General features: G+C 47.7%; 1 protein-coding gene across 4 annotated transcripts in view; it reads right to left on the bottom strand.

Annotated features, from left to right (window-relative positions):
• Positions 1-3,630: 3,630 nt before the first annotated feature.
• DENND10 (DENN domain containing 10) overlaps positions 3,631-23,753 on the bottom strand; it is a 29,403-nt gene continuing 9,280 nt past the window's right edge. For 2 of the 4 annotated variants that reach the window (XM_038758449.1, XM_038758452.1), the window contains 6 exons: positions 19,633-19,781; positions 18,081-18,192; positions 15,825-15,925; positions 14,050-14,157; positions 11,078-11,172; positions 4,254-4,706 (listed from right to left, as the gene is read on the bottom strand). In XM_038758449.1, coding sequence (XP_038614377.1) covers positions 4,530-4,706; positions 11,078-11,172; positions 14,050-14,157; positions 15,825-15,925; positions 18,081-18,192; positions 19,633-19,781 — 742 coding nt within the window. In that variant the 3' untranslated portion in view covers positions 4,254-4,529. Of the gene's footprint in view, positions 3,948-4,253; positions 4,707-11,077; positions 11,173-14,049; positions 14,158-15,824; positions 15,926-18,080; positions 18,193-19,632; positions 19,782-23,753 lie in introns of those variants that run through there. The other 2 variants (XM_038758451.1, XM_038758450.1) reach the window with 2 other exon arrangements.

Below are 23,753 nucleotides of genomic sequence, written 5' to 3' on the forward strand. Positions count from 1 at the left end.
CAGATGAGGGAACTGAGGCAGAGAAAAGTGAAGTGACTTGCCCAAAGTCACACAGCTGACAATTGGCAGAGCTGGGATTTGAACCCATGACCTCTGACTCCAAAACCCGGGCTCTTTCCACTGAGCCACGCTGCTTCTCTTATTTTATTTTGTTAGTATGGTTTTGTTCTCTGTCTCCCCCTTTTAGACTGTGAGCCCACTGTTGGGTAGGGACTGTCTCTATATGTTGCCAACTTGGACTTCCCAAGCGCTTAGTCCAGTGCTCTGCACACACTAAGCGCTCAATAAATACGATTGATTGATTGATTGATGGGTTCGCCACTACATCACTGGGAATGCAGATCCATCTGGGGCGTGTTTTACTGTCTCACCGCACCTATTAATCCATTAATCACGTTCATTGAGCAATCCTGGGTGGACAGCACTGTATTAAGCGCCTGGGAGCGTGCGGGACAACAGAGTTGTAGTCACGGGCCTATTGCACTGGTGAGCGGCCCTTCAACTGAGACTGACTCAAATGAAAATACCCACTCAGGGAGCCCAGGAGAAACATGTTCTTCCTTCTGAATGGCCTCACTACAGCCCGGAGCGCTTGGTGATTCTGTGGATCTGGGGAAGCCCAGTCACTGAAAGAAAAACGTACACCCTCCCGGCACATGGCTATTTCCTCCCCAGAAGGGAGGCCAGCTCTGAATCAATCAATCAATCGTATTTATTGAGCGCTTACTATGTGCAGAGCACTGTACTAAGCGCTTGGGAAGTACAAATTGGCATCACATAGAGACAGTCCCTACCCAACAGTGGGCTCACAGTCTAAAAGGGGGAGACAGAGAACAGAACCAAACGTACCAACAAAATAAAATAAGTAGCATAGAAATGTACAAGTAAAATAAATAAATAGAGTAATAAATATGTACAACCATATATACATATATACAGGTGCTGTGGGGAAGGGAAGGAGGTAAGAAGGTTTTAAAAGGTAAAAGAGACAACTCAGGTTGCTTAAATGAAAGACAACGTTCTTGAAATACCCTGCTTTTTTCTCCTCCCTGCCCAAGGAGAACGCCTCTGTTTTTTCCGGCACTTTCCTGGTCGCCCCGATTTGCCAGAGGCCGGGATAGGTGGCTAACCACTTCCAAGCAACAAATTAAAGCATATTAATTTCGGGGTTTGAAATACTCAGCCCCCACAGTCCTCCCCACCCCGACAGCCTGAGCCTTGGCCACCATCTCGACGAAACCTGGACTGGTGGGTGGCGAGGCTGGGGGACATAGGGGAGACCAGCCCCTCTCCTCCTCGGCAGGGGTCTCCGGGGAATTGTTCATATCTACCCCGGCCATGCCCACCCAACCTGGCAGTTATCTGCGTGCCCCTCCGACCTGGCTGCATCATCATCATCATCATCATCAATCGTATTTATTGAGCGCTTACTGTGTGCAGAGCACTGTACTAAGCGCTTGGAAAGTACAAATTGGCAACATATAGAGACAGTCCCTACCCAACAGTGGGCTCACAGTCTAAAACGTTGCCCAGCGAGCCACGTTTAGATAGCACGACGCTAAAAGCTAAGACGGATTCCCGATTTGGAAGAGAGACCTTTCTCTGATTCAATTCACACCGCAGATCATCATCAAAATCTGTACGGTAACGTCAGGTAGAAAGTATCGAGATATCGTCTCTCCTTATAAGAGTCTGAACCACGGTGCTCATTTAAAAAAAATAAAGTCCCCTTGCTATCTTTTCAATGACCACAGAACCCAAGAAATGCATCCTAAGAAGAGAAACATACAAAACTGCGCCGGCTGTTTCTACCGGGTTGCCACACTAGGTGAGGGAGTGAAAGAGACAAAAGGTCAAACCTCATCTAGGATTAGCCACGGAATGAGTGATCGAGTGATAGGTTAGCTTTTCCAAAAAGAAAAACCAATTATTATAAAAGAAACCCAATTATTACTTTGTTTCAGGTGTCCAGGTTGCAATTAGAGATGCCGAAACAATGACTGATTGATTTTGCAAATCGTTTACCGTTTGCTCGACTCCCAACCTCTCGGCATCAGCTCTATTATACTGCAAGATTTGACGGCTTTTCATGAAATGAAAGCACTGCAGGGGGCTAAAGCACTCAGTACGGTGCTTTGCGCACAGTAAGCGCCCGATAAATACGACCTAATGAAATATGATTGATTAAAGTGGCATCAGTCAGGCAATCGTATTTATCGAGCACTTACAGCGTGCAGGACACTGGTCTACAACTCTTCAGCTTTTCAGACTACTTTGTCAGCTAACAAAATCAGTGGAAAGAGCCCGGGCTTTGGCGTCGGAGGTCACGGGTTCAAATCCCGGCTCCGCCGCTTGTCAGCTGTGTGACTTTGGGCCAGTCACTTTGCTTCTCTGGGCTTCATCTGTAACATGGCGATGAAGACTGGGAGCCCCCCGTGGGACAACCTGATCACCTTGTAACCTCCCCAGCGCTTAGACCAGTGCTTTGCACATAGTAAGCGCTTAGCAAATACCATTATTATTATTATTATTATTATTAAAATGATTGACGTACTCCTACAATACAGAGGTCGCCTTCTTGTGAAGTCCAGTGTTCAGGAAAATCCCCGCTCTCTAAATCATTTTCTCGTTACTTGGCCACCGAGTGATTATTTGCTTTCCAAAGGCAATAATCACCCGCTGGTAAACATGGGAAAATAATTTAACTAGCTGTCGGGGCGGACCTCAGCCCTACTTTTCTCCTTAAGGGCAGTCAATTATTTACAGAATCTCGTGTTGCCGACTTGTACTTCCCAAGTGCTTAGTACAGTGCTCTGCACACAGTAAGCGCTCAATAAATACGATTGAATGAATGAATGAATGAATGACCACGTATCGCGGTCAGAACTACAGTCCCGAACAACAACCCAGTTGCTTCCGCTGACACGCTACTGTTTGAAACCAGTGTCCTCTGATGTATGGAGTGGATGTTTTGAAGCAAATCTCCCAAGAGGCTGCAGATGGGCACTAATAATGATAATAATGATGGTATCTGTTAAGCGTTTACCATGTGCCGAGCACTGCTTTAAACACTAGAGTAGATACAAGGTTATCAGGTTGTCCCACGCGGGGCTCACAGTTTAATCTCCATTTTACGGATGAGGTCACCGAGGCACAGAGGAGGTCACACAGCGGACAAGTGGCAGGGCCGGATTAGAACTCATGTTCTCAGACTCCCCCAATCCCACCTCTCCTGAAACAAGCTCCGGATGCACAATGCAGGGCAAGGATGGGGAAGACGTTTTGGGCCAATATTGGCAGAACCGCAAAAAGTGCTTGCCCTTGTTCGGAAAGGGCCGCGAAAGCCTAGGATTAAAAGGCGCGGTCGCTGCAAAAATCAGGAAACTTCACGGGGCGTCGAAGGAATACCGCTTTTACTGAATTAGCTGCAGCGCTCTAACAGTTTCTGAATCCCTCAAACGATCCATCGTATCTATCGAGTGCTTACTACATGCAGGGCACTGTACTGAGCGCTTGGGAGAGTACAATACAACAGAATCAGCAGACACGTTCCCTGCCCGTAACGAATTTAAGAGACTGGAGGAGGGGGAGACCGACGATATGAATAATTTATAACGTATAATTTAAAGATCGGTACGTAAGGGCTGGGTGGGGGGTTGGGGAGAATACCAAGTGTCCAAAGATCACATTTCGAGGCGCACAGACGCAGACGGAAGCACGAGCAGGGGAGAGTGCTCAATAAATACCACCGCGCGACGGTCGAATGCCCAGAAATCAGCAGAAATTCCGACTATTGAAGCGGTAGACTCAGAAAGGTAAAAATCCACACGAACCCCCACCTTGTAGGCACGTCGTCCAGAGGTCAGGTATCGCTGCTCTTACACACGAGGAGTCCTACTGCAGGCTTTTGAGCGTGACGAATTCCGTCTGAGAACTTAAAATTCTTTCTAGGAGATCACAAAGCAAAATCTCAATCAAACAACGGAACGTACTGAACGCTTACTGGGCTGTACTAAGCGCGCGGGAGCGTCCGATACAACACAGTTGGTTGACACGGTCCCCGCCTGCGACGAGCCGACGAGTCTTGGAGGCGGCCTCCTAAATATAAATCCGACTTTCCGGCCGTAACGAGACACGCGGTAAGCGCTCAATAAATACGACTGAATGAACGAAAGAGAGCGTTTTGACCGCTGAGGATTTTTTCGCTTTTCCATCCCATTCCAGAGCGTAAAAAAACCAGACTAGACCGCAAGTTGTTTTAGAACGTTATTTACGGTAGTCTTGTTTATTTTTTATTCACGGCGTTTTTGCCCCACAGTTATTTCCTGAACGTAGAAAACTTTTATAATCAGAAAAGAGAAAACTAGAAGGGGAGCATCGGGGGGGTTCCGGGTCAATTCTCCATATTGCGAAATAAAGTCATTAAAAATATAACATTTCCTTTGCTACTATTAATATTTTACACAGTTAATGGGTAATGAGAGCGAAGAGTTTCATGTCGGTCACCAAGAGAAGACTCTAGAGCGGAGCTAGATTTTCAGCATTTGTTCAGCAGCTGCTAGATGGTAAAGGAAGTTTTCTGTTGCCGGTGGAAACCGCTTTTGTTTGAGTGCCTCAAAATTGAGCTTTCGCTTGTCACCATCACCAGACACTTCGGCAAATGATGCTAAGTTAGCTAAGATTTCTTTTGTTTTTAGTGAAATAGCCTGCAAGAGAAAAGAGAAAAATCTAAAGTCCCATCATCTCGCTCAGTTGGCTGCAACAGTCCACTGGTTACGCACGCGGAAATATTAGTCGTCTTACTGAATTTGTTGCGCGCTTGCAATGTGTCAAGTGCTGTGTTAGATAATAATAATAATGATAATGGCATCTGTTAAGCGTTTACTATGTGCAAAGCACTGTTCTAAGCGCTGCGGGGGGGGGGGGCGGACACAAGGTGATCACGTTGTCCCACGTGGGGCTCACGGTCTTAATCCCCATTTTACAGATGAGGGAACTGAGGCTCGGAGGAGTTAAGTGACTCGCCCAAGGTCACACAGCAGACACGCGGGGGAGCCGGGATTAGAACCCACAACCTCGGACTCCCAAGCCCGGGCTCTTTCCACGAAAAGCCACGCTGCCTCCCCTACAGTCCCTGTTCCATGCGGGGCTCACGGTTTAGGTAGGAGGGAGGACAGGTAGAGTTAGTCGTGGTATTTGTTAAGCGCTTACTATGTGCCAAGCACTGTCCTAAGCGCTGGGCTGGATGCAAGATAATCAGGTTGGACACGGTCTTTGTCCCTCGTGGGGCTCACAATCTTGAATCTCCACGCTGCAGATGAGGAAACTGAGGCGAAATAGCTTGCCCAAGGCCCCACGGCAGGCAAGTGGCGGAGCCGGGATGAGACCCCAGGCCCGTGCTCTTTCCGCTAGGACGTGCCGCTTCCCAGCCTGGACGATCCCAGAGGGATCTCCTGTTCCCACACCGGAATAGGAGATCCTGGCCTGCTCACAAGAGGCTTCAGCAGAGAATGAACGACGATGGCATTTGTTAAACACTTACTACGTGCCAAGCACCGATCAATCGTATTTACTGAGCGCTTACTGTGTGCAGAGCACTGTACTAAGGGCTTGGGAAGTACAAGTCGGCAACACATTCGAAGCGCTGGGGGGGATACAAGATACTCAGGTTGTCCCCCGTGGGGCTCCCAGTCTTCATCCCCATTTTCCGGATGAGGCCCCGAGAAGTGAAGTGACTTGCCCGAAGTGGCGGAGCCAGGATTAGAACCCATGACCCCCCATCCCGGGCTCTTTCCACTGAGCCACAAAGTGCTCTGGGGCTACGTTGAGTAACAAAGGGCTTCCAGGGTGAACTGCACAGTCGACACGGAGGGAGGAGAGGACTCTAGGAGAACTGAGCTCAGTACAGTGCTCCGCACAGAATAAGCGCTCAATAAATACTACCGACTGACCGATTGAGAGCCCGTGGCGGTTCTCCGCTGACTCCCGACAACGAATTTTCCTCAGACTGGAGCCCCCGGTGCAACAGGGACTGTGTCTGACAATCTTAAATCTTCACCGGCGCTTAGAATGGTGCTTGATACATAGTCGGCACTTATTAAATACCTCATTACTATCGAGGGGTTAGTTCGGGGAGGAGGAAGGCCAATCTCAGAGGCACGGCGGCCCGCCCATTAGCTCTCTAGGCGGAATTTGTTAGAGGCCAGCTAATTCTCCGGGGAACGGGCACAGAACCAAGTGCCGGAGTAAATACGATGACGACAGTGAGCTTCAAGACTATCTGCGTGCGTGGCGGTTCCTTTAGGCTACTGTGTTCTTGGCAAACTCATTTTCTCTAGCCCTTCCCAAGCGCTTAGTACAGTGCTCTGCACACAGTAAGCGCCGGCTAATTCTCCGGGGAACGGGCACGGAACCAAGTGCCGGAGTAAATACGATGACGACAGTGAGCTTCAAGACTATCTGCGTGCGCGGCGGTTCCTTTAGGCTACTGTGTTCTTGGCAAACTCATTTTCTCTCGCCCTTCCCAAGCGCTTAGTACAGTGCTCTGCACACAGTAAGCGCCGGCTAATTCTCCAGGGAACAGGCACAGAAGCAAGTGCCGGAGTAAATACGATGACGACAGTGAGCTTCAAGACTATCTGCATGCGTGGCGGTTCCTTTAGGCTACTGTGTTCTTGGCAAACTCATTTTCTCTCGCCCTTCCCAAGCGCTTAGTACAGTGCTCTGCACACAGTAAGCGCCGGCTAATTCTCCGGGGAACGGGCACGGAACCAAGTGCCGGAGTAAATACGATGACGACAGTGAGCTTCAAGACTATCTGCATGCGCGGCGGTTCCTTTAGGCTACTGTGTTCTTGGCAAACTCATTTTCTCTCGCCCTTCCCAAGCGCTTAGTACAGTGCTCTGCACACAGTAAGCACTCAAGAAATACGACTGAATGAATACAAGTGAATCGGGCTGGTGCACACGGTAAGCGCTCAAGAAATACGATTGAATGAATCGGGTTGGATACGGTCCGTATCGGTCTTAACCCCCGTTTTAGAGATGAGGTCACTGGGGCCCAGAGAAGTGAAGCGACTGGCCCAGGGTCATACGGCGGCCGAGTGGCAGAGCCGGAATTCGAACCCAGGTCCTTCGGGCTCCCAGGACCATGCTCCATCCATTAGGCCGCAATGCTTTTCGCTTATTCTAGGGCCGTGCGGCCCTCGGGCACTGAGGACACCGCAGCACGATAACGCACGCGGCTGAGAGCCGGGGACCAAAATCGCGGCCCATCAGCGAGAGCGGCACAGACATGTACACAACCGAACGCTCACACCACTAGGTAATGAGTTAAGCACCCATGGGTGGCACCATGATCCATCATGTTCGCTGGTGAAACCTAAGAAGGAGGGCACCCAACCGGACTCTTATTATTATTATCATATAACAGTGGTATTTGTTACTGTGTGCCGGCCTCTGTTCCAAGCATTGCTGCAGAGACAAGATAATCATGTTGGACGCAGTCCCCGTCCCACCTAGTAGTGCTCACGGTCTTAATCCCCATTTTACAGATGGGGGAACTGAGGCCCAGAGAAGTCAAATTGCTGCAGAGACAAGATAATCATGTTGGACGCAGTCCCCGTCCCACCTGGTGCTCACGGTCTTAATCCCCATTTTACAGATGAGGGAACTGAGGCCCAGAGAAGTTAAATTGAGGCAGAGACAAGATAATCATGTTGGACGCAGTCCCCGTCCCACCTGGTGCTCACGGTCTTAATCCCCATTTTACAGATGGGGGAACTGAGGCCCAGAGAAGTTAAATTGAGGCAGATACAAAATAATCATGTTGGACGCAGTCCCCGTCCCACCTGGTGCTCACGGTCTTAATCCCCATTTTACAGATGAGGGAACTGAGGCCCAGAGAAGTTAAATTGAGGCAGAGACAAGATAATCATGTTGGACGCAGTCCACGTCCCACCTGGTGCTCATGGTCTTAATCCCCATTTTACAGATGGGGGAACTGAGGCCCAGAGAAGTCAAATTGCTGCAGATACAAGATAATCATGTTGGACGCAGTCCCCGTCCCACCTGGTGCTCACGATCTTAATCCCCATTTTACAGATGAGGGAACTGAGGCCCAGAGAAGTCAAATTGCTGCAGAGACAAGATAATCATGTTGGACGCAGTCCCCGTCCCACCTGGTGCTCACGGTCTTAATCCCCATTTTACAGATGAGGGAACTGAGGCCCAGAGAAGTTAAATTGAGGCAGAGACAAGATAATCATGTTGGACGCAGTCCCCGTCCCACCTGGTGCTCACGGTCTTAATCCCCATTTTACAGATGAGGGAACTGAGGCCCAGGGAAGTTAAATTGAAGCAGATACAAGATAATCACGTTGGACGCAGTTCCCGTCCCACCTGGTGCTCACGGTCTTAATCCCCATTTTACAGATGAGGGAACTGAGGCCCAGAGAAGTCAAATTGCTGCAGAGACAAGATAATCATGTTGGACGCAGTCCCCGTCCCACCTGGTGCTCACGGTCTTAATCCCCATTTTACAGATGAGGGAACTGAGGCCCAGAGAAGTTAAATTGAGGCAGAGACAAGATAATCATGTTGGACGCAGTCCCCGTCCCACCTGGTGCTCACGGTCTTAATCCCCATTTTACAGATGGGGGAACTGAGGCCCAGAGAAGTTAAATTGAGGCAGATACAAGATAATCATGTTGGACACAGTCCCAGTCCCACCTAGTGCTCACGGTCTTAATCCCCATTTTACAGATGAGGGAACTGAGGCCCAGGGAAGTTAAACTGCTGCAGATACAAGATAATCATGTTGGACGCAGTCCCCGTCCCACCTGGTGCTCACGGTCTTAATCCCCATTTTACAGATGAGGGAACTGAGGCCCAGAGAAGTTAAACTGCTGCAGATACAAGATAATCATGTTGTGAGCCCTTTTAGACTGTGAGCCCACTGTTGGGTAGGGACTGTATATGTTGCCAACTTGGACTTCCCAAGTGCTTAGTACAGTGCTCTGCACACAGTAAGTGCTCAATAAATACGACTGATTGATTGATTGGACACAGTCCCCGTCCCACCTGGTGCTCACGGTCTTAATCCCCATTTTACAGCTGAGGGAACCGAGGCCCAGAGAAGTCAAATTGCTGCAGATACAAGATAATCATGTTGGACGCAGTCCCCGTCCCACCTGGTGCTCACGGTCTTATTCCCCATTTTACAGATGAGGGAACTGAGGCCCAGAGAAGTCAAATTGAGGCAGAGACAAGATAATTATGTTGGACACAGTCCCCGTCCCACCTGGTGCTCACGGTCTTAATCCCCATTTTACAGCTGAGGGAACTGAGGCCCAAGAAGTTAAGTGACTTGTCCAAGGTCACACAGCAGCGAAGCGGCAGAGCCGGGATTAGGACCCACGACTCTTCCCCTCTGCAGCTCTACTGGCTTCTCCCCCGTTGGAGAATAAGTTCCCTGTGAGAAGAGAGTGTATCACTTTCTTATTCTGTACTTCTCAGGCGCTTAGTACAGCGCACCCAAGACAGGAGCTCGAAAAACACTACCACCACCACGCCTCGCCGCCGGAGCCGTCCGACGGCCCGGTTCCTGATGTGACAGGATGAAGGCAGGTGCCAGCCGGCCGGCGCGGACGTTTGAAACACGTTTTTGAATCCGCTCTTAAATACGACAAACGTCCCACCTGGTGCTCACCGTCTTAATCCCCATTTTACAGATGGGGGAACTGAGGCCCAGGGAAGTTAAACTGAGGCAGATACAAGATAATCATGTTGGGCGCAGTCCCCGTCCCATCTAGTGCTCACAGTCTTAATCCCCATTTTACAGGTGGGGGAACTGAGGCCCAGATTCGCAGAGACCGGTGTGAAATCTACCAATATCTGATCGCTTAGAAACCGAAAATATTTTTAACCCAAGAAGACCGTGCCAGGCAGATAAGCAGCCCGGGTAAAGTTGGCACGGATGTCAGAGGGGCCCCACTAAGCACCCGACCCCCTTCATCCAGACACCTGATGCGACAAGGTGGCAACCGCTTCTTCGTGGATTCGCCTCGGTGCTCAGCGTAGCATTTGGCGCAGAGTGAGCGCTTTAGCAAATACCCAAACCACTACCACGATCCGCGGCTGCCGATGGCCGAAAGTCACCCGGAAAATATAAAAATAGCCCCCTCATCTTCCCAGAACAGCAAATGGGCGGGAAAAGCGTCTGACTGGATTATATTTATTCCCGGCCCTTTTCCCTCTCCCGCGAAAAGGCCAAAAGGGAAGGGGGGGAAACGAAAGGAACATGAGGAACGGGTTCCCGTGAAGGGTAACTGCAACGGAGGGCTAATCTGTTGGGCACTGCACTTAATTCAAAAGCTTGAACTTGGCCTTGTTAAGTTCCAAGCGCTCAGTACAGTGCTCTGCACCCAATAAAGACGACTGAATGAATGAACTTATTCTCTGTGGAAAAGACCACAATGGGGAGGTCTCCTTTTTTAACCATTCATTCATTCAATCGGATTTATTGAGCGCTTACTGGGTGCAGGGCACCGTACTAAGCGCTTGGGAAGTACCAAGTTGCCAACATATAGAGACGGTCCCTACCGCTGGGTGGTTGTGGTAGTAGATGAGATAGTATTTTTTAATCGCTTATCTGCAGCTTCTCTCGCTGCCCCAGAAGAAAGGCGGGCGTATAAAATAGTTTCGTCGTCGTGACCTGTCTGCAATTCAACCCGTGCTCTGCAAGCCTTGGATTTACAAATCGATCCAATCGGTCAGTCACTTGTATTTACCGAGTGCTCACCGTGCGCGGACAGCTAAGCGCTTGACAGAGTACAGCAATATAACGGCCACATTCCCCGCCCTCAGCAAGGTTACAGTCTAAAAGCAGCTTGTAGTCTGGAGGGATGTTTGGTAACCAATTTAGAACGACAACGAGACAACGAGGCACGAAACATAACATAGTTATGTTGACAACTTGTACTTCCCAAGTGCTTAGTGCAGTGCTCTGCACACGGTAAGCGCTCAATAAATGCGATTGATGATGATGATGAAACTCGGGGGGGGGGATACGGAATTACCTTGATGACTTGACTATCCGACTTATCCGGGTCTTCCGCCGCCTGAACGATCAGCTGTCCGATTTCTTTGTGCAGCTTGCCCATCGTCATGGCCTCTGGGGATGTAAAAAAAGGAAAAATCTGCTGTCACACAGAAGTTGGCGAAGGGGTGGTCCCCAAGCCCCGCTGTTAGATTACCGGTGCCGAGCCTCAGCTGATCTTACCGGATCCCTGGGAACGGCACCGTGAGGTCGGGGTTGATAAAAAACCGTCAAACGGTTTTGACAGGAGAACAATCAATCAATCAATCGTATTTACTGAGCGCTTACTGTGTGCGGAGCACTGCACTAAGCGCTTGGGAAGTCCGAGTTGGCAACACATAGAGACAGTCCCTACCCAACAGCAGTCTAGAAGGGGGAGACGGAGAACAAAACCAAACATACCAACAAAATAGAATAAATAGAATAGATAGGTACAAGTAAAATAAATAGAGCAATAAATATGTACAAACATATATACATATATACAGCTGCCGTGGGGAAGGGAAGGAGGCAAGATGGGGGGGATGGAGGGGGGATGAGGGGGAAGTCCTGACCTAGCCTGAAGGCTGGACAAACTGCCATGATCAGGTCACTGTCCAGTGAAACCTGACAATCAATCGATCATATGTATTGAGTGCTTGTAATGTGCAGAGCACTATACTAAGCACTCGGGAGAGTACAATGTAACCGGGTCGGTGGACGCATTCCCTTCCCATAATGAGTTTACAGACATTAAAATGAAGAAATAATTATGGATGTGTACATAAGTGCTGTGGGGCTGAGGGAGGGATGAATAAAGTGGGCAATAGATCGGATTTAATGACAGAGTGAATATGTGGCTTGAATGAGAGTGATGAGGTGAAGACAGCACCGAACAGACGGCGGGGGGGTCTCACGACGAGACGCCGCGGCGCGGTGGCTCACGGCCCCGGTTCGGTGACGACTGAGACGCTGGGAGCTGTCAAGGCGGCATTTTGACCCCTGGTCGCTTGGGGTCGAGCGCTTACTACAGTGCTGTGCACACAGTAAGCACTCAATAAATACGAGGGAATGAAAGAGGGCGAGATTTCCCATATTGGCCTGGCTGGTCTTCCAAAGCCCTGCTCCCGCCTCCCTCCCAACCTCGGGAGACGGTTCCATGCCCGAATTAAGACCGTGACCTCCAGCGGCACGGAGCAGATGAGGTCACTGAGGCCCAGCGAAGTGGCTTGCCCAAGGTCACACAGAAGACAAGTGGAGGGACCGGGATTAGAACCCATGACCGCCCAATTCCCAGGCTCCTGCTCCATCCATTATACCCTGCTGCTTCTGTGTATATTAACGTCCATCTCCCCTTCCATACGGTAAGCAGCGTGACTCGGTGGAAAGAGCCCGGGCTTGGGAGTCAGAGGTCATGGGTTCGAATCCCGACTTCCCCACACGTCTGCTGTGTGACCTTGGGCAAGTCACTTAACTTCTCCGAGCCTCAGTTCCCTCATCTGTAAAATGGGGGTTAAGACTGTGAGCCCCACATGGGACAACCTGATCACCTTGTATCCCCCCCAGTGCTTAGAACAGCACATAGTAAGCACTTAAATGCCATCATTTATTATTATAAGCTCCTCATGGGCGTGGACATATATATGTATATATGTTTGTACATATTCATTGCTCTATTTATTTTACTTGCACATATCTATTCCATTTATTTTATTTTGTTAATATGTTTGGTTTTGGTCTCTGTCTCCGCCTTCTAGACTGTGAGCCCACTGTTGGGTAGGGACTGTCTCTATATGTTGCCAACTTGGACTTCCCAAGAGCTTAGTCCAGTGCTCTGCACACAGTAAGCGCTCAATAAATATGATTGATTGATTGATTGATTACTGCGGCCCTCCCATTGCGCACTCTCGCCCGGAGGGGCTGTCCTTCATGCGCTGTGGCAGCCCATCAAGCACCACAGAAGCAGCATGGCTCAATCAATCAATCACATTTACTGAGCGCTTACTGTGTGCAGAGCACTGGACTAAGCGCTTGGGAAGTCCAAGTTGGCAACATAGAGAGACGGTCCCTACCCAACAGCGGGCTCACGGTCTAGAAGGCTGGGAGTGGGCTCAGTGGAAAAGAGCCTGGGCTTTGGAGTCAGAGGTCATGGGTTCAAATCCCAGCCCTGCCAATTGTCAGCTGCGTGACTTTGGGCAACTCACTTTACTTCTCTGGGCCTCAGTTACCTTATCTGGAAAATGGGGATTAAGACTGTGAGCCCCCTGTGGGACAACCGGATCACCCTGTAACCTCCCCAGCACTTAGAACAGTGCTTCGCACACAGTAAGTGCTTAACAAATGCCATTATTATTATTATTATTATTATTATCCTCCACTGCACCCACCCTGGCATGAGAACGGCCTCAGCAAACATCTCTGCACAAAGCCCACACGGTACTTTAATGAAGAGTGACAGTTTTTCCTCTGCCTCGTGAACACTTTAAAAGGAAGCAATCCCCAGCGGGCGGACAAAACTGAAATGGGGAAGAAAAGCACGGACAAATTCACGAATCAGATTTCTCTTGGCTTCTGCATGGTGGAGCCCGCCATTCCCGAAGTCCTGGCTTTAAAGAATCAGCCGGGATTACAGGGCTGGGTGGTCAGGTCAAATTCCATGAAATGTGGAAGGAAAATACAGAATAGAGAAGCAGCGTGGCTCGGTGGAAAGAGCCCGGGCTTTGGAGTCAGAGGTCATGGGTTCAAATCCCGGCTCCGCCACTTGTCAGCTGTGTGACTTTGGGCAAGTCAACTTCTCTGTGCCTCAGCTACCTCATCTGGAAAATGGGGATTAAGACTATTAGCCCCCCATGGGACAACCTGATCACCATGTAACCTCCCCCAGCGCTTAGAACAGTGCTTTGCACATAGTAAGCACTTAATAAATGCTATCATCATTATTATTATTAACAAAAACAACACAAAAACACTAACCTTTTGCTGGCTGCGAGATGGTAATCTCACTATCTGCTAGATTCACATATACATCGTACAGATCTGGCCGATTGTTCACCTCAGAATCTACAAATCCAGCAATATAACCTGTGGGATAAAGAATTGCCAAGGTTACCAAGGGGAGTGATAAGCAAAAAGAAAAACAACAAATAAACAAAATCACTAAGTTGATATTTTACAGAGAACGTGTACTCTTCCAAGCTTTTAGTACAGTGTTCTGCACATAGTAAGTGCTCAAATAACCATGGATGATAACGTTAAGGCCTTTCAAACACTGACTAACTAGGTTAGTTTATTCGGTAGTATTTATTTTGGGTCCACTATGTGTAGGGCAGAGTATTAGATGCTTAGAAGGACACAATAACAATAAGAATAATAATAATAATGGCATTTATTAAGCACTTACTATGTGCAAAGAACTGTTCTAAGCCCTGGGGAGCTTACAAGGTGATCAGGTTGTCCCACGGGGGGCTCACAGTCTTAATCCCCATTTTCCAGATGAGGTAACTGAGGCCCAGAGAAGTGAAGTGACTTGCCCAAAGTCACAAAGCTGACAAGTGGCAGAGCCGGGATTTGAACCCGTGACCTCTGACTCCAAAGCCCGGGCTCTTTCCACCGAGCCGCGCTGCTTAAAGACATGGTTCCTACTATCAAGTGGCTTGCAATTTAGCAGGGAAACGAACAGGCATAAACCTCACACACAGCAAGAGGAAAGACAGAGGTTTGTGAGGATCCAACAAATGTATAATATCTAAAATGCATAAAGGCACAGCTCCATGATGGATTATGAAGTGCTGAAGTGGATTTCCCGATTCACTGTTATTCCAATCAGGAATTGCAAGAGAAACAGCTTCCAGCAAGTTTTAGGGTACAAAATAACTGCTGTTAAAAGCGCCATTTCTCTACGGAAGTATTTTCTGGTGACTGGATCTTTCGGAAACGAAGGTAGTGGAAAAGAAACCGCTTTCACCCGTTCGCTTTTCTGATTAACTAGTAAGCGAGTCCGTTTGAACCGGAATATAAGCAGGTTTCTGGCCGGGCGGACATAGTATTGCGTCTCCGGCCCTTAACAATTTTGTTGAAATCGATTTTTAACACCTCGCACACTTATGAGTAATCACTGTAGATGCCAAATAGCTTTAACTGAGAAAATAACAGCTTTGTCCTTTGGGAAAAATGGAGCAATCAGCGGTATTTATTAAGTGCCTGCTGAGTGCAAGCACTGCATTAAATTCTTGGGAGAACACGCAAATCCATTTTGAAATTCAATGTTAATAGGGATAAGATGACCGCTTTCCCTTCTTTTCTGATTGGAAGCCCAGGGTGGAACGGGAAACAATGTCCCATCTGCCTGCCTACTATTTATCCCCGCATTTCGCCCTGTGCTTCGGCCCACAATAAATGCCGAATAAATTAAGTTCAAGTTAAACTGCAAGCTAATAGATATGTTTAGTGATCAAAACCGGGAAAAATAATATTCTGAATGAAAGAGAAAGGTGTTCAACTTTAAAACCAGGGCAAAATGACCCAATCGAATAAAGGGCAACCGATCTATCACCTCTGTTGTCTTGGACGTTCCCGAGAGCTGAAGGACAGTGCTCGGCACGCAGCAAGCGCTCAGTAATTAGCACCGATCGACTGACTGAGTGACCGATCCTCTCCTTCGACCTTCATCATCAATCGTATTTATTGACCTTAACCGTGAGGCGTCTCTAGAGAGGTCTAGAGTTCGGCACCCATCCATCCATCCCTACCTGTGCACATCTTCAGTCCTTCCAGTTCCTCCTCGTGAAGGTGCACGAATGAATGCAGGACGGACCAGTCTTGTCGATGCCACGCGAAAGCGGGCAGAATCCTAAGAGAGTCGCGCGTCAGTGGCTGACGGTAGAAAAGACGGCGCCCGCACGGTCGCTAGCCGAGACCTTGGAAAAATCGGCAGCAGTTCTGGATCCTCGTCTCTCTCCTCTTTGTTCCCACCCCCTCCTTCTTCCAAGGCGGCCAGGGCCTCGGACGCAACGGCTTCCTTGGGGGGGGAGCGGTGGGGGACTGCCTCCCTAGTTGAACCTGGGTTCGAATCCCGCTCTGCCACTTGTCGGCCGCGTGACCTTGGGCAAGCCGCTTTACCTCTCTGGGTTTCAGGTTCCTCATCCGTACGTGAACATATCTATAATTCTATTTCTTTATACTGCTGCCTGTTTACTTGTTTGGATGTCTGTCTCTCCCCCGCTAGACTGTAAGCCTGGTGTGGGCAGGAACTGTCTCTGCTGCTGAACTGTACTTTCCAAGCGCTCTGCACACAGTAAGCGCTCAATAAATACGACAATGAATTGACTGGATGAATAAAATGGGGATTACGACTGCGAACCCCATGTTCACATGGGCGTTTTGCTTGTATCCACCCTGGCGCTTAGTACAGTGCCTGGCACACAGCAGTGCTTAACTATTAGTTATGATTACGATTATTGCTCTTAATATATTCTGTAGGCCTCAGTGACCTCATCTGTAAAATGGGGGTTGAGACTGTGAGGCCCGGGTCCAACTCGATTTGCTTGGATCCACCTCAGTGATTAGATTCCCTTTTAGACTGTGAGCCCACTGTTGGGTAGGGACTGTCTCTATGTGTTGCCAACCTGTACTTCCCAAGCGCTTAGTACAGTGCTCTGCACACAGTAAGCGCTCAATAAATACGACTGCTGATGATTGATGATTAGCACAGCAGCAAGCACTTAAATACGATCATCATCATTATTATTATGAGCTTTCAACCGGAGTTGAAAAGCCCCAAAATGTTGGCCCTCTGGCCTGTTTGCTGCCAATCTGGCCCCTCTTTCCACCCCCGAAAATCCCTGCCCATGTCTTGCTGGAGAGAAGTTTTGTTTTGTTGTCTGTCTCCCCATTCTAGACTGTGAGCCCGCTGTTGGGTAGGGACCGTCTCTAGATGTAGCCAACTTGGGCTTCCCAAGCGCTTAGTACAGTGCTCTGCACACAGTAAGCACTCAATAAATACGACTGAATGAATCCTCTGGCTACAGGTGGTTCTCCTTGTCCAAGAGGTTCCCCGGCCCGCCCGTTTCTCCTACTCTCCTAGTAATAATAATCATAATTACGGCGCCTGTTAAGCGCTGGCACTGTTCAAAGCGCTGGGGTAGATACAAGCTAATCAGGTTGGACACGATCCCTGTCCCACACGGGGCTCGCCGTCTCATCTCCATTTTACAGATGAGGGAACTAAGGCCCAGAGAGATGAAGCGGCTTGCCCAAGGTCACACAGCGGACAACTGGCGGAGGCAGGATTAGAACCCAGGTCCTTCCAACCCCCAGGCCCGGGTTCTATCCACTAGGCCACGCTCTTTCCTTCTGCTTCAAAGGGGTTTCTCAAAGGCCGCTCTTTCACTGATCGCTGGGACGCATTCTCCCTCCCTGGGTCCTAACTGTTGCTTGGTCTTGTTTCTCCGAGCCTTCCGCCTCCAACTTTCCTCTCCAGTCGCAACTGGTAGTGGGGCTTTCAAGTAAGAGTTTAAAAACCTGCTGAAATATTGAAATAATACAATGCAATTTCTCCCCCACCAAGCGGCTTTTTAAAAAAGTCTTTCTGTTAAAACAAATGTCAAAGTGCTTCACTGGCATATTTCCTTTTTGTCCTCACAGAGTCACTTGGAGGAAGGGAAAGGCAGAAAGTACTGCGATCCCCAATTTACAGATGAGGTAACTGAGGCCCAGAAAGGTGTCATCTTTGGCTGAGGTGACACAACAGCTCCCAACTCACCTCCCTTCCAGACCTATGCTGTTCCACTACACCACGTTTCCTCCTGAAATCTGCTCCAGATCCCATTTAAACCCAATTCTGAAACCACCACCTCCAACCGGGCATTTCGGAAGTAGTTTAGATGCAGCGTGCACGCATTTCGCTTATTCAAAATATCCTCAAAGACACGACAAATATCCGCGGGCCGCGCTACTGTCAAGATATTTCAAACAAAACTGTGAATCAGTTAAACCGGACCAAGTACCTGGTAAACTCCTGGACAGCCTCGACTCTAGGGTGGTACACCACGATTCTTTTCTTCAGCATCACCGCGGTATATAAAATGACCGCTTCCATTCCGAACTGAGATATGGCGTCTTAAAAACAAAAGCGTTGGACTTTGGTCAACTAAAACGAAAAATACATCCACTGAGTGCCCACTGTGCGCAGAGCACTGAACTGAAGTGCTTGGGAGAGTACAACTAAGTAGACGATCCCTGACCTCGAGGAGTTTTCACTCTAGCAGGGGGGAGCTAGACGGAGAAATAAAGCACATCTCCTCCGAAGGGCTTTCCCCAACTAAGTCCTCATTTCCTTTTCTCCCATTCCTTCTGCACTGCCCTACTACTTGAATTTATTCACCGCTCCGCAGCCCCACGGCACGTATGTACCTATCAGTAATTTATTTACGCTAAAATCTGTCTCCCCCTTTAGACTGTAAACTCACTGTGGGCAGGGAACGTATCTACCAGCTGTTGTACTGTGAGCCCACTGGTGAGTAGGGACTGTCTCTATATGTTGCCAACTTGTACTTCCCAAGCGCTTAGTACAGTGCTCTGCACACAGTAAGCGCTCAATAAATATGATTGATTGTTGTACTGTACTCTCAAAGCACAGCTCTGCGTACAGTAAGTGCTCAGTAAATACCACTGATTGTATAAGGCCCCGGGTTCAACCCCGACATCACTCCCTAAAGACTGGAAGCTTGCTATGGGCAGGGAATGTGCCAGCTAATTCTGTTGTATTGTACACTCCCAAGAGTTTAGTACAGAGCTCTGTACATAGTAGGTGCTCAGTAACGACCCCTGATTGACTGACTGAGAGGAGGACGAAAGAAAAGAAGACATGACCGCTTTAAGTAATGTGAGAGGATATACAATGCAGTGATGAAGGTGGGGTCCTAAGGAAACATTCAAGTAGATGGGCTGAGGTGGTATAACCTCAAGACAAGAGAAAAATAATCGGGGAAGGCTTCCTGGGGGAGATGGGATCTCAGAAGGGCTGTAAAGATGGGGAGATCTGGCAGGTTTGAAGAGGGACTGAGCTGGACTGTGGCGGGAGAAGATAGTGGAGAAGTAGGAGGGAAAGAACTGATCGACTGCGTTCAAGTCGGCGGTCAGGACTCTGCTTGACGCGGAGAGGAAAGAGTATTCGGTGAAGGTTTCTGAGACGGGAGACGTTAGCCGGGCGATGCCTTAGGATGATGATCCCGGCAATGCAACGGAATACTGACTGGAGATGGGAAAGATTGGAGGCAGGGAGACTGCTGATTTTAATCACCCGGGTGGGATACGACAAGTTTCTGGACCGGGGCGAGGCCGCTCGGACGCAGAGGAAAGGCACGGATCTGGGAAAAGCTGCAGAGAGAAGACCGACAGGATCTAGCAGGAAGACTGAATAAGGGAGCTGAAAGGCAGAGGGAAATACATTCGGCGGAGAAAAATAGTTTCTCTCATCCCCGACTCATTTATAATCCGAAAAAGAATCAAGTTAAACGTCAGATTACCGAACGGCGATTTTTATTTATTTACTTTTACCTTTAATCGAGCCTGCAAGGTAAGCTTTTCGGGCATCAAAATCTCTGCTAAGGAAAGAGCCGTTTTCTTCACTCTGACATATCCCCTTGGTTAAAACCGCAATGTAGCTCTCCATCATTTTTACCGGGCTTCCGTGTTTCAAATACATCCTATGGGAAAAAATAGAACCCATCCTTGCTTACTATTAACGTGGAAATGATCAAGAAGGGGTCGTGGCGTCATCTAACGCTTTGGCCTGTGAGTTGAAACATTTGCTTGAATCCGATCAGCCCCGTAACTGTAGTCCTCTAACTAAAGATGGATGTGGGAATAAGAGGACTGAACTGGAAAAGGATTAAAAATTCCTTTAAATCTCCTCTGAAAGAGCCCCGTGGCTCCTCAGTCTTTCTCCCCCTGAAGATCTTTTTTCAGACTGTACTCATAAATTAAGATCAGCAGGTGGGTTTTACGTGAAGCGTTTCTTTTGCCGAGAAATGGGTTCCAACTACTGTTTGCAAAGAAAGCAGTAATTGACGTGTGAGAACGGATACTTAAAAAGGCAAGAGTTCACCTAGGAGAGGCAATCTAAAGTTAATAAGACCAATAATTGTGGTATTTGTTAAGCACTTACTTAATTGAGTCCTAAGTGCCGAGGTAGATGCAAGATAATCAGATCCCACTTGGGGACTCACAGGCTAAGTAGGACGGAGAACGGGTATTGAATCCCCGTTCTGCAGATGAGGGGACTGAGTCACGGAGAAGTTAAGTGACTTGTCCAAGGTCATACGGCAGGCCACGCTGCTTCCCTATGAAATCGACAGAACGTTTTTGTGCTTCCTTGGATAATAGCTAAAAGGGTCAGCATTCACAAATGACCTTAGAGATGATCAAATCAACTCTACTAAAATGTATTTTTACCAATGTTCTGTTAAGAATATGTTAACAATATTCAATGTTAAGAATAACACATTCTTTAAACATCAATTGTATTTATTGAGTGCTTACTGTGTGCAGAGCACTGTACTAAGTGCTTGGGAAGTCCAAGTTGGCAACATAGAGAGACAGTCCCTACCCAACAGTGGGCTCACAGTCTAAAAGGGGGAGACAGAGAACAAAACCAAACATACTAACAAAATAAAATAAATAGAATAGATATGTACAAGTAAAATAGAGTAAAAAATATGTACAAATTTAATATTTAATGTATGCATGCAATAATATATTTAATATTAAATTAAATTAAATTTAAAATAATAATAATCAATTATTAAATAATAAATTTAAATTTAATTAGATTGTATAAAATATATAAAAATTGAATGATAAATTTAAATTTAAATTAAATTTAATTTGATATTTAATGTATGTAAAATTTAATACTAATAACACCACTGGTTAAGCACTTACTATTCCTTCAATCGTATTTAATGATCGTACTATGTGCCAAGCACTGTACTAAGTGCTGGGGTAGATCCACGATAACGACATTAGACACAGTCCTTGTCCTACATAGGGCTCACAGTCGAAGAAGGAGGAAGGACAGGTAATTCACCCCCATTGTACAGATGAGGAAACTGAGGCGCAGAGAAGTGAACACAGCAGGCACCTGGTGGAGCCGGGATTAGAACCCAGGTCCTCTGAGTCCCAGGCCCCTGCTCTGCCCATTAGGACACTGCTGTTGCAATTCGAGAATCTTTGAGGACCCCCCTTTCCTCCGAATGACCGAAAGTTTTCACTTGGGAAAATTGGGGAGGCCCGCTTTTAAAGTCACGCCGGATTTCCGTGACCGCATCAGTGACAGGATTGCAAAAGGGAGAAAAATAAATCGGATGATTTAGAACACATTATTTGGCAATTGAGTTGTTAGAGAGATGTGCAAACTGCTACTGCCCTCTGACTTGTACGCAAGGTTTTTAAAGTCTCCTAAAACGATAAAAAAAAATGGATAGTCTTTGTAGCAAAGGAAATCAATAAGGATCGAGGAAGTGAGGAAGAACGGGCTACCTCTGTGTAGCAGATGGGTTCGATTTTAGGATACGAAGCTGGGGGATGAAATAGGGGCAACCAAAGAAGGCAAATGACTCTCCTCCCTTCTGGTTGATAGCCTCAGCGTCCGTAGCCACACGAGGCGAGCATGGGGAGGGGTGGAGAGGCAGGGAATGTGCCTGTTTATTGTTACACTGTTCTCTCCCAAGAATCAATCGATCAATCAATCGTATTTATTGAGCGCTTACTGTGTGCAGAGCACTGTACTAAGCGCTTGGGAAGTACAAGTTGGCAACATATGGAGACAAAAAATAAGATATTATTATTATTACATATTTTAATAATATATAATATATTATGATATGTAATAAAATAATATAATATATTAATATGAATAATAGTATTTATATTATATGATAATATTATTATATGAATATTAATATGTTGTATTATAAAATGGTATGAGTAATATAATATATTATGATATGTCTTATTATAATAATAATAAGAAGAAGAGACCTAGAGAAGCAGCGTGGCTCAGTGGAAAGACTCCGGGCTTTGGAGTCAGAGGTCATTCATTCATTCAATCGTATTTACTGAGCGCTTACTGTGTGCAGAGCACTGTACTGAGCGCTTGGGAAGTCCAAGTTGGCAACATCTAGAGACGGTCCCTACCCAACTGCGAGCTCACAGTCTAGAAGGGGGAGACAGACAACAGAACAAAACATATTAACAAAATAAAATTCATTCATTCATTCATTCAGTCGTATTTATTGAGCGCTTACTGTGTGCACAGCACTGTACTAAGCGCTTGGGAAGTCCAAGTTGGCAACATATAGAGACGGTCCCTACCCAACAGCGGGCTCACAGTCTAGAAGGGGGAGACAGAGAACAAAACATATTAACGGAATAAATAGAATAGTAAATATGTACAAGTAAAATAGAGTAATAAGGGTTCATATCCCGGCTCCGCCAATTGTCAGCTGTGTGACCTTGGGCAAGTCACTTCACTGGGCCTCAGTTCCCTCATCTGTAAAATGGGGATTAAGACTGTGACCCCCCCCCCCACCGTGGGACAACCTGATCACCTTGTAACCTCCCCAGTGCTTTGCACATAGTAAGCGCTTAATAAATGCCATCCCCATCATCATCATCTCCCAAGAGTTCCGCGAGCGCTCAATAAATGCGACCGAATTAATGAAAGGGAGGAGCTTAGTGGACAGAACCGAACCGCTTCCTCCAAGTCAGTCGGTCAGCTTTCCGGGGTCGGTGGCTGCCTGGGTGACATCACTAGGGAAGAGATTATGGGGAAAACCGAGGTGATGCTTCCGGAGAAGGGCAGACGGTAATAATAACGATAGCATTTATTAGGCGCTCACTATGTGCAAAGCACTGTTCTAAGCGCTGGGGGGGGTTACAGGGTTAACAGATATTATTAATAGTAGTAGTAGCAGTAGAAATAATAATGATGGCATTTGTTAGGCACTTACTATGTGCAAAGCACTGTTCCAAGCGCCGGGGGAGGCCACGAGGTGATCAGGTTGTCCCACGGGGGGCTCACAGACTCCATCCCCAGTATGGCTACCCTGCGAAGGCCACTGGCTACTGTTGGCATGCCCCACGGTGTAGTCCAGCCCTGCTATTGGGGGGGGGGGGGCTCTGTGCCACTTTTAGTCAACGCGGAGACGTCTACAGGGTGACCCGTCCTGCCCATTCCAAGAGGGGGGGTCTATACAACCCAGTTTGTGTAGAGCTGATTTGGCATCCCGTTGTTGGGCAGGGACCGTCTCTGTATGTACTTCCCAAGCGCTTAGTACAGTACTCTGCACACAGTAAGCGCTCAATAAATCAATCAATCGTATTTATTGAGTGCTTACTGTGTGAGGAGCACTGTACTAAGCGCTTGGGAAGTACAAGTTGGCAACATATAGGGACAGTCCCTACCCAACAGTGGGCTCACAGTCTAAAAGAATAATAAATGCGACTGAATGAACGAATCAGCACACACACTTCTAGCAAGTGAATACGATCTCGACTTTGTAAATGCACAAAGATTGAACCTCCAGTGGAGAAGAGCTGAGACAAGGTATGAAACAAAAAACCTGAAACCTTTGATTCGGCATTCACTTAATAATAATAATAATGGCATTTGTTAA

Source organism: Tachyglossus aculeatus, chromosome 16 (assembly GCF_015852505.1).
Source record: "Tachyglossus aculeatus isolate mTacAcu1 chromosome 16, mTacAcu1.pri, whole genome shotgun sequence".
In the NCBI taxonomy this organism is placed as follows: Eukaryota; Metazoa; Chordata; class Mammalia; order Monotremata; family Tachyglossidae; genus Tachyglossus; species Tachyglossus aculeatus.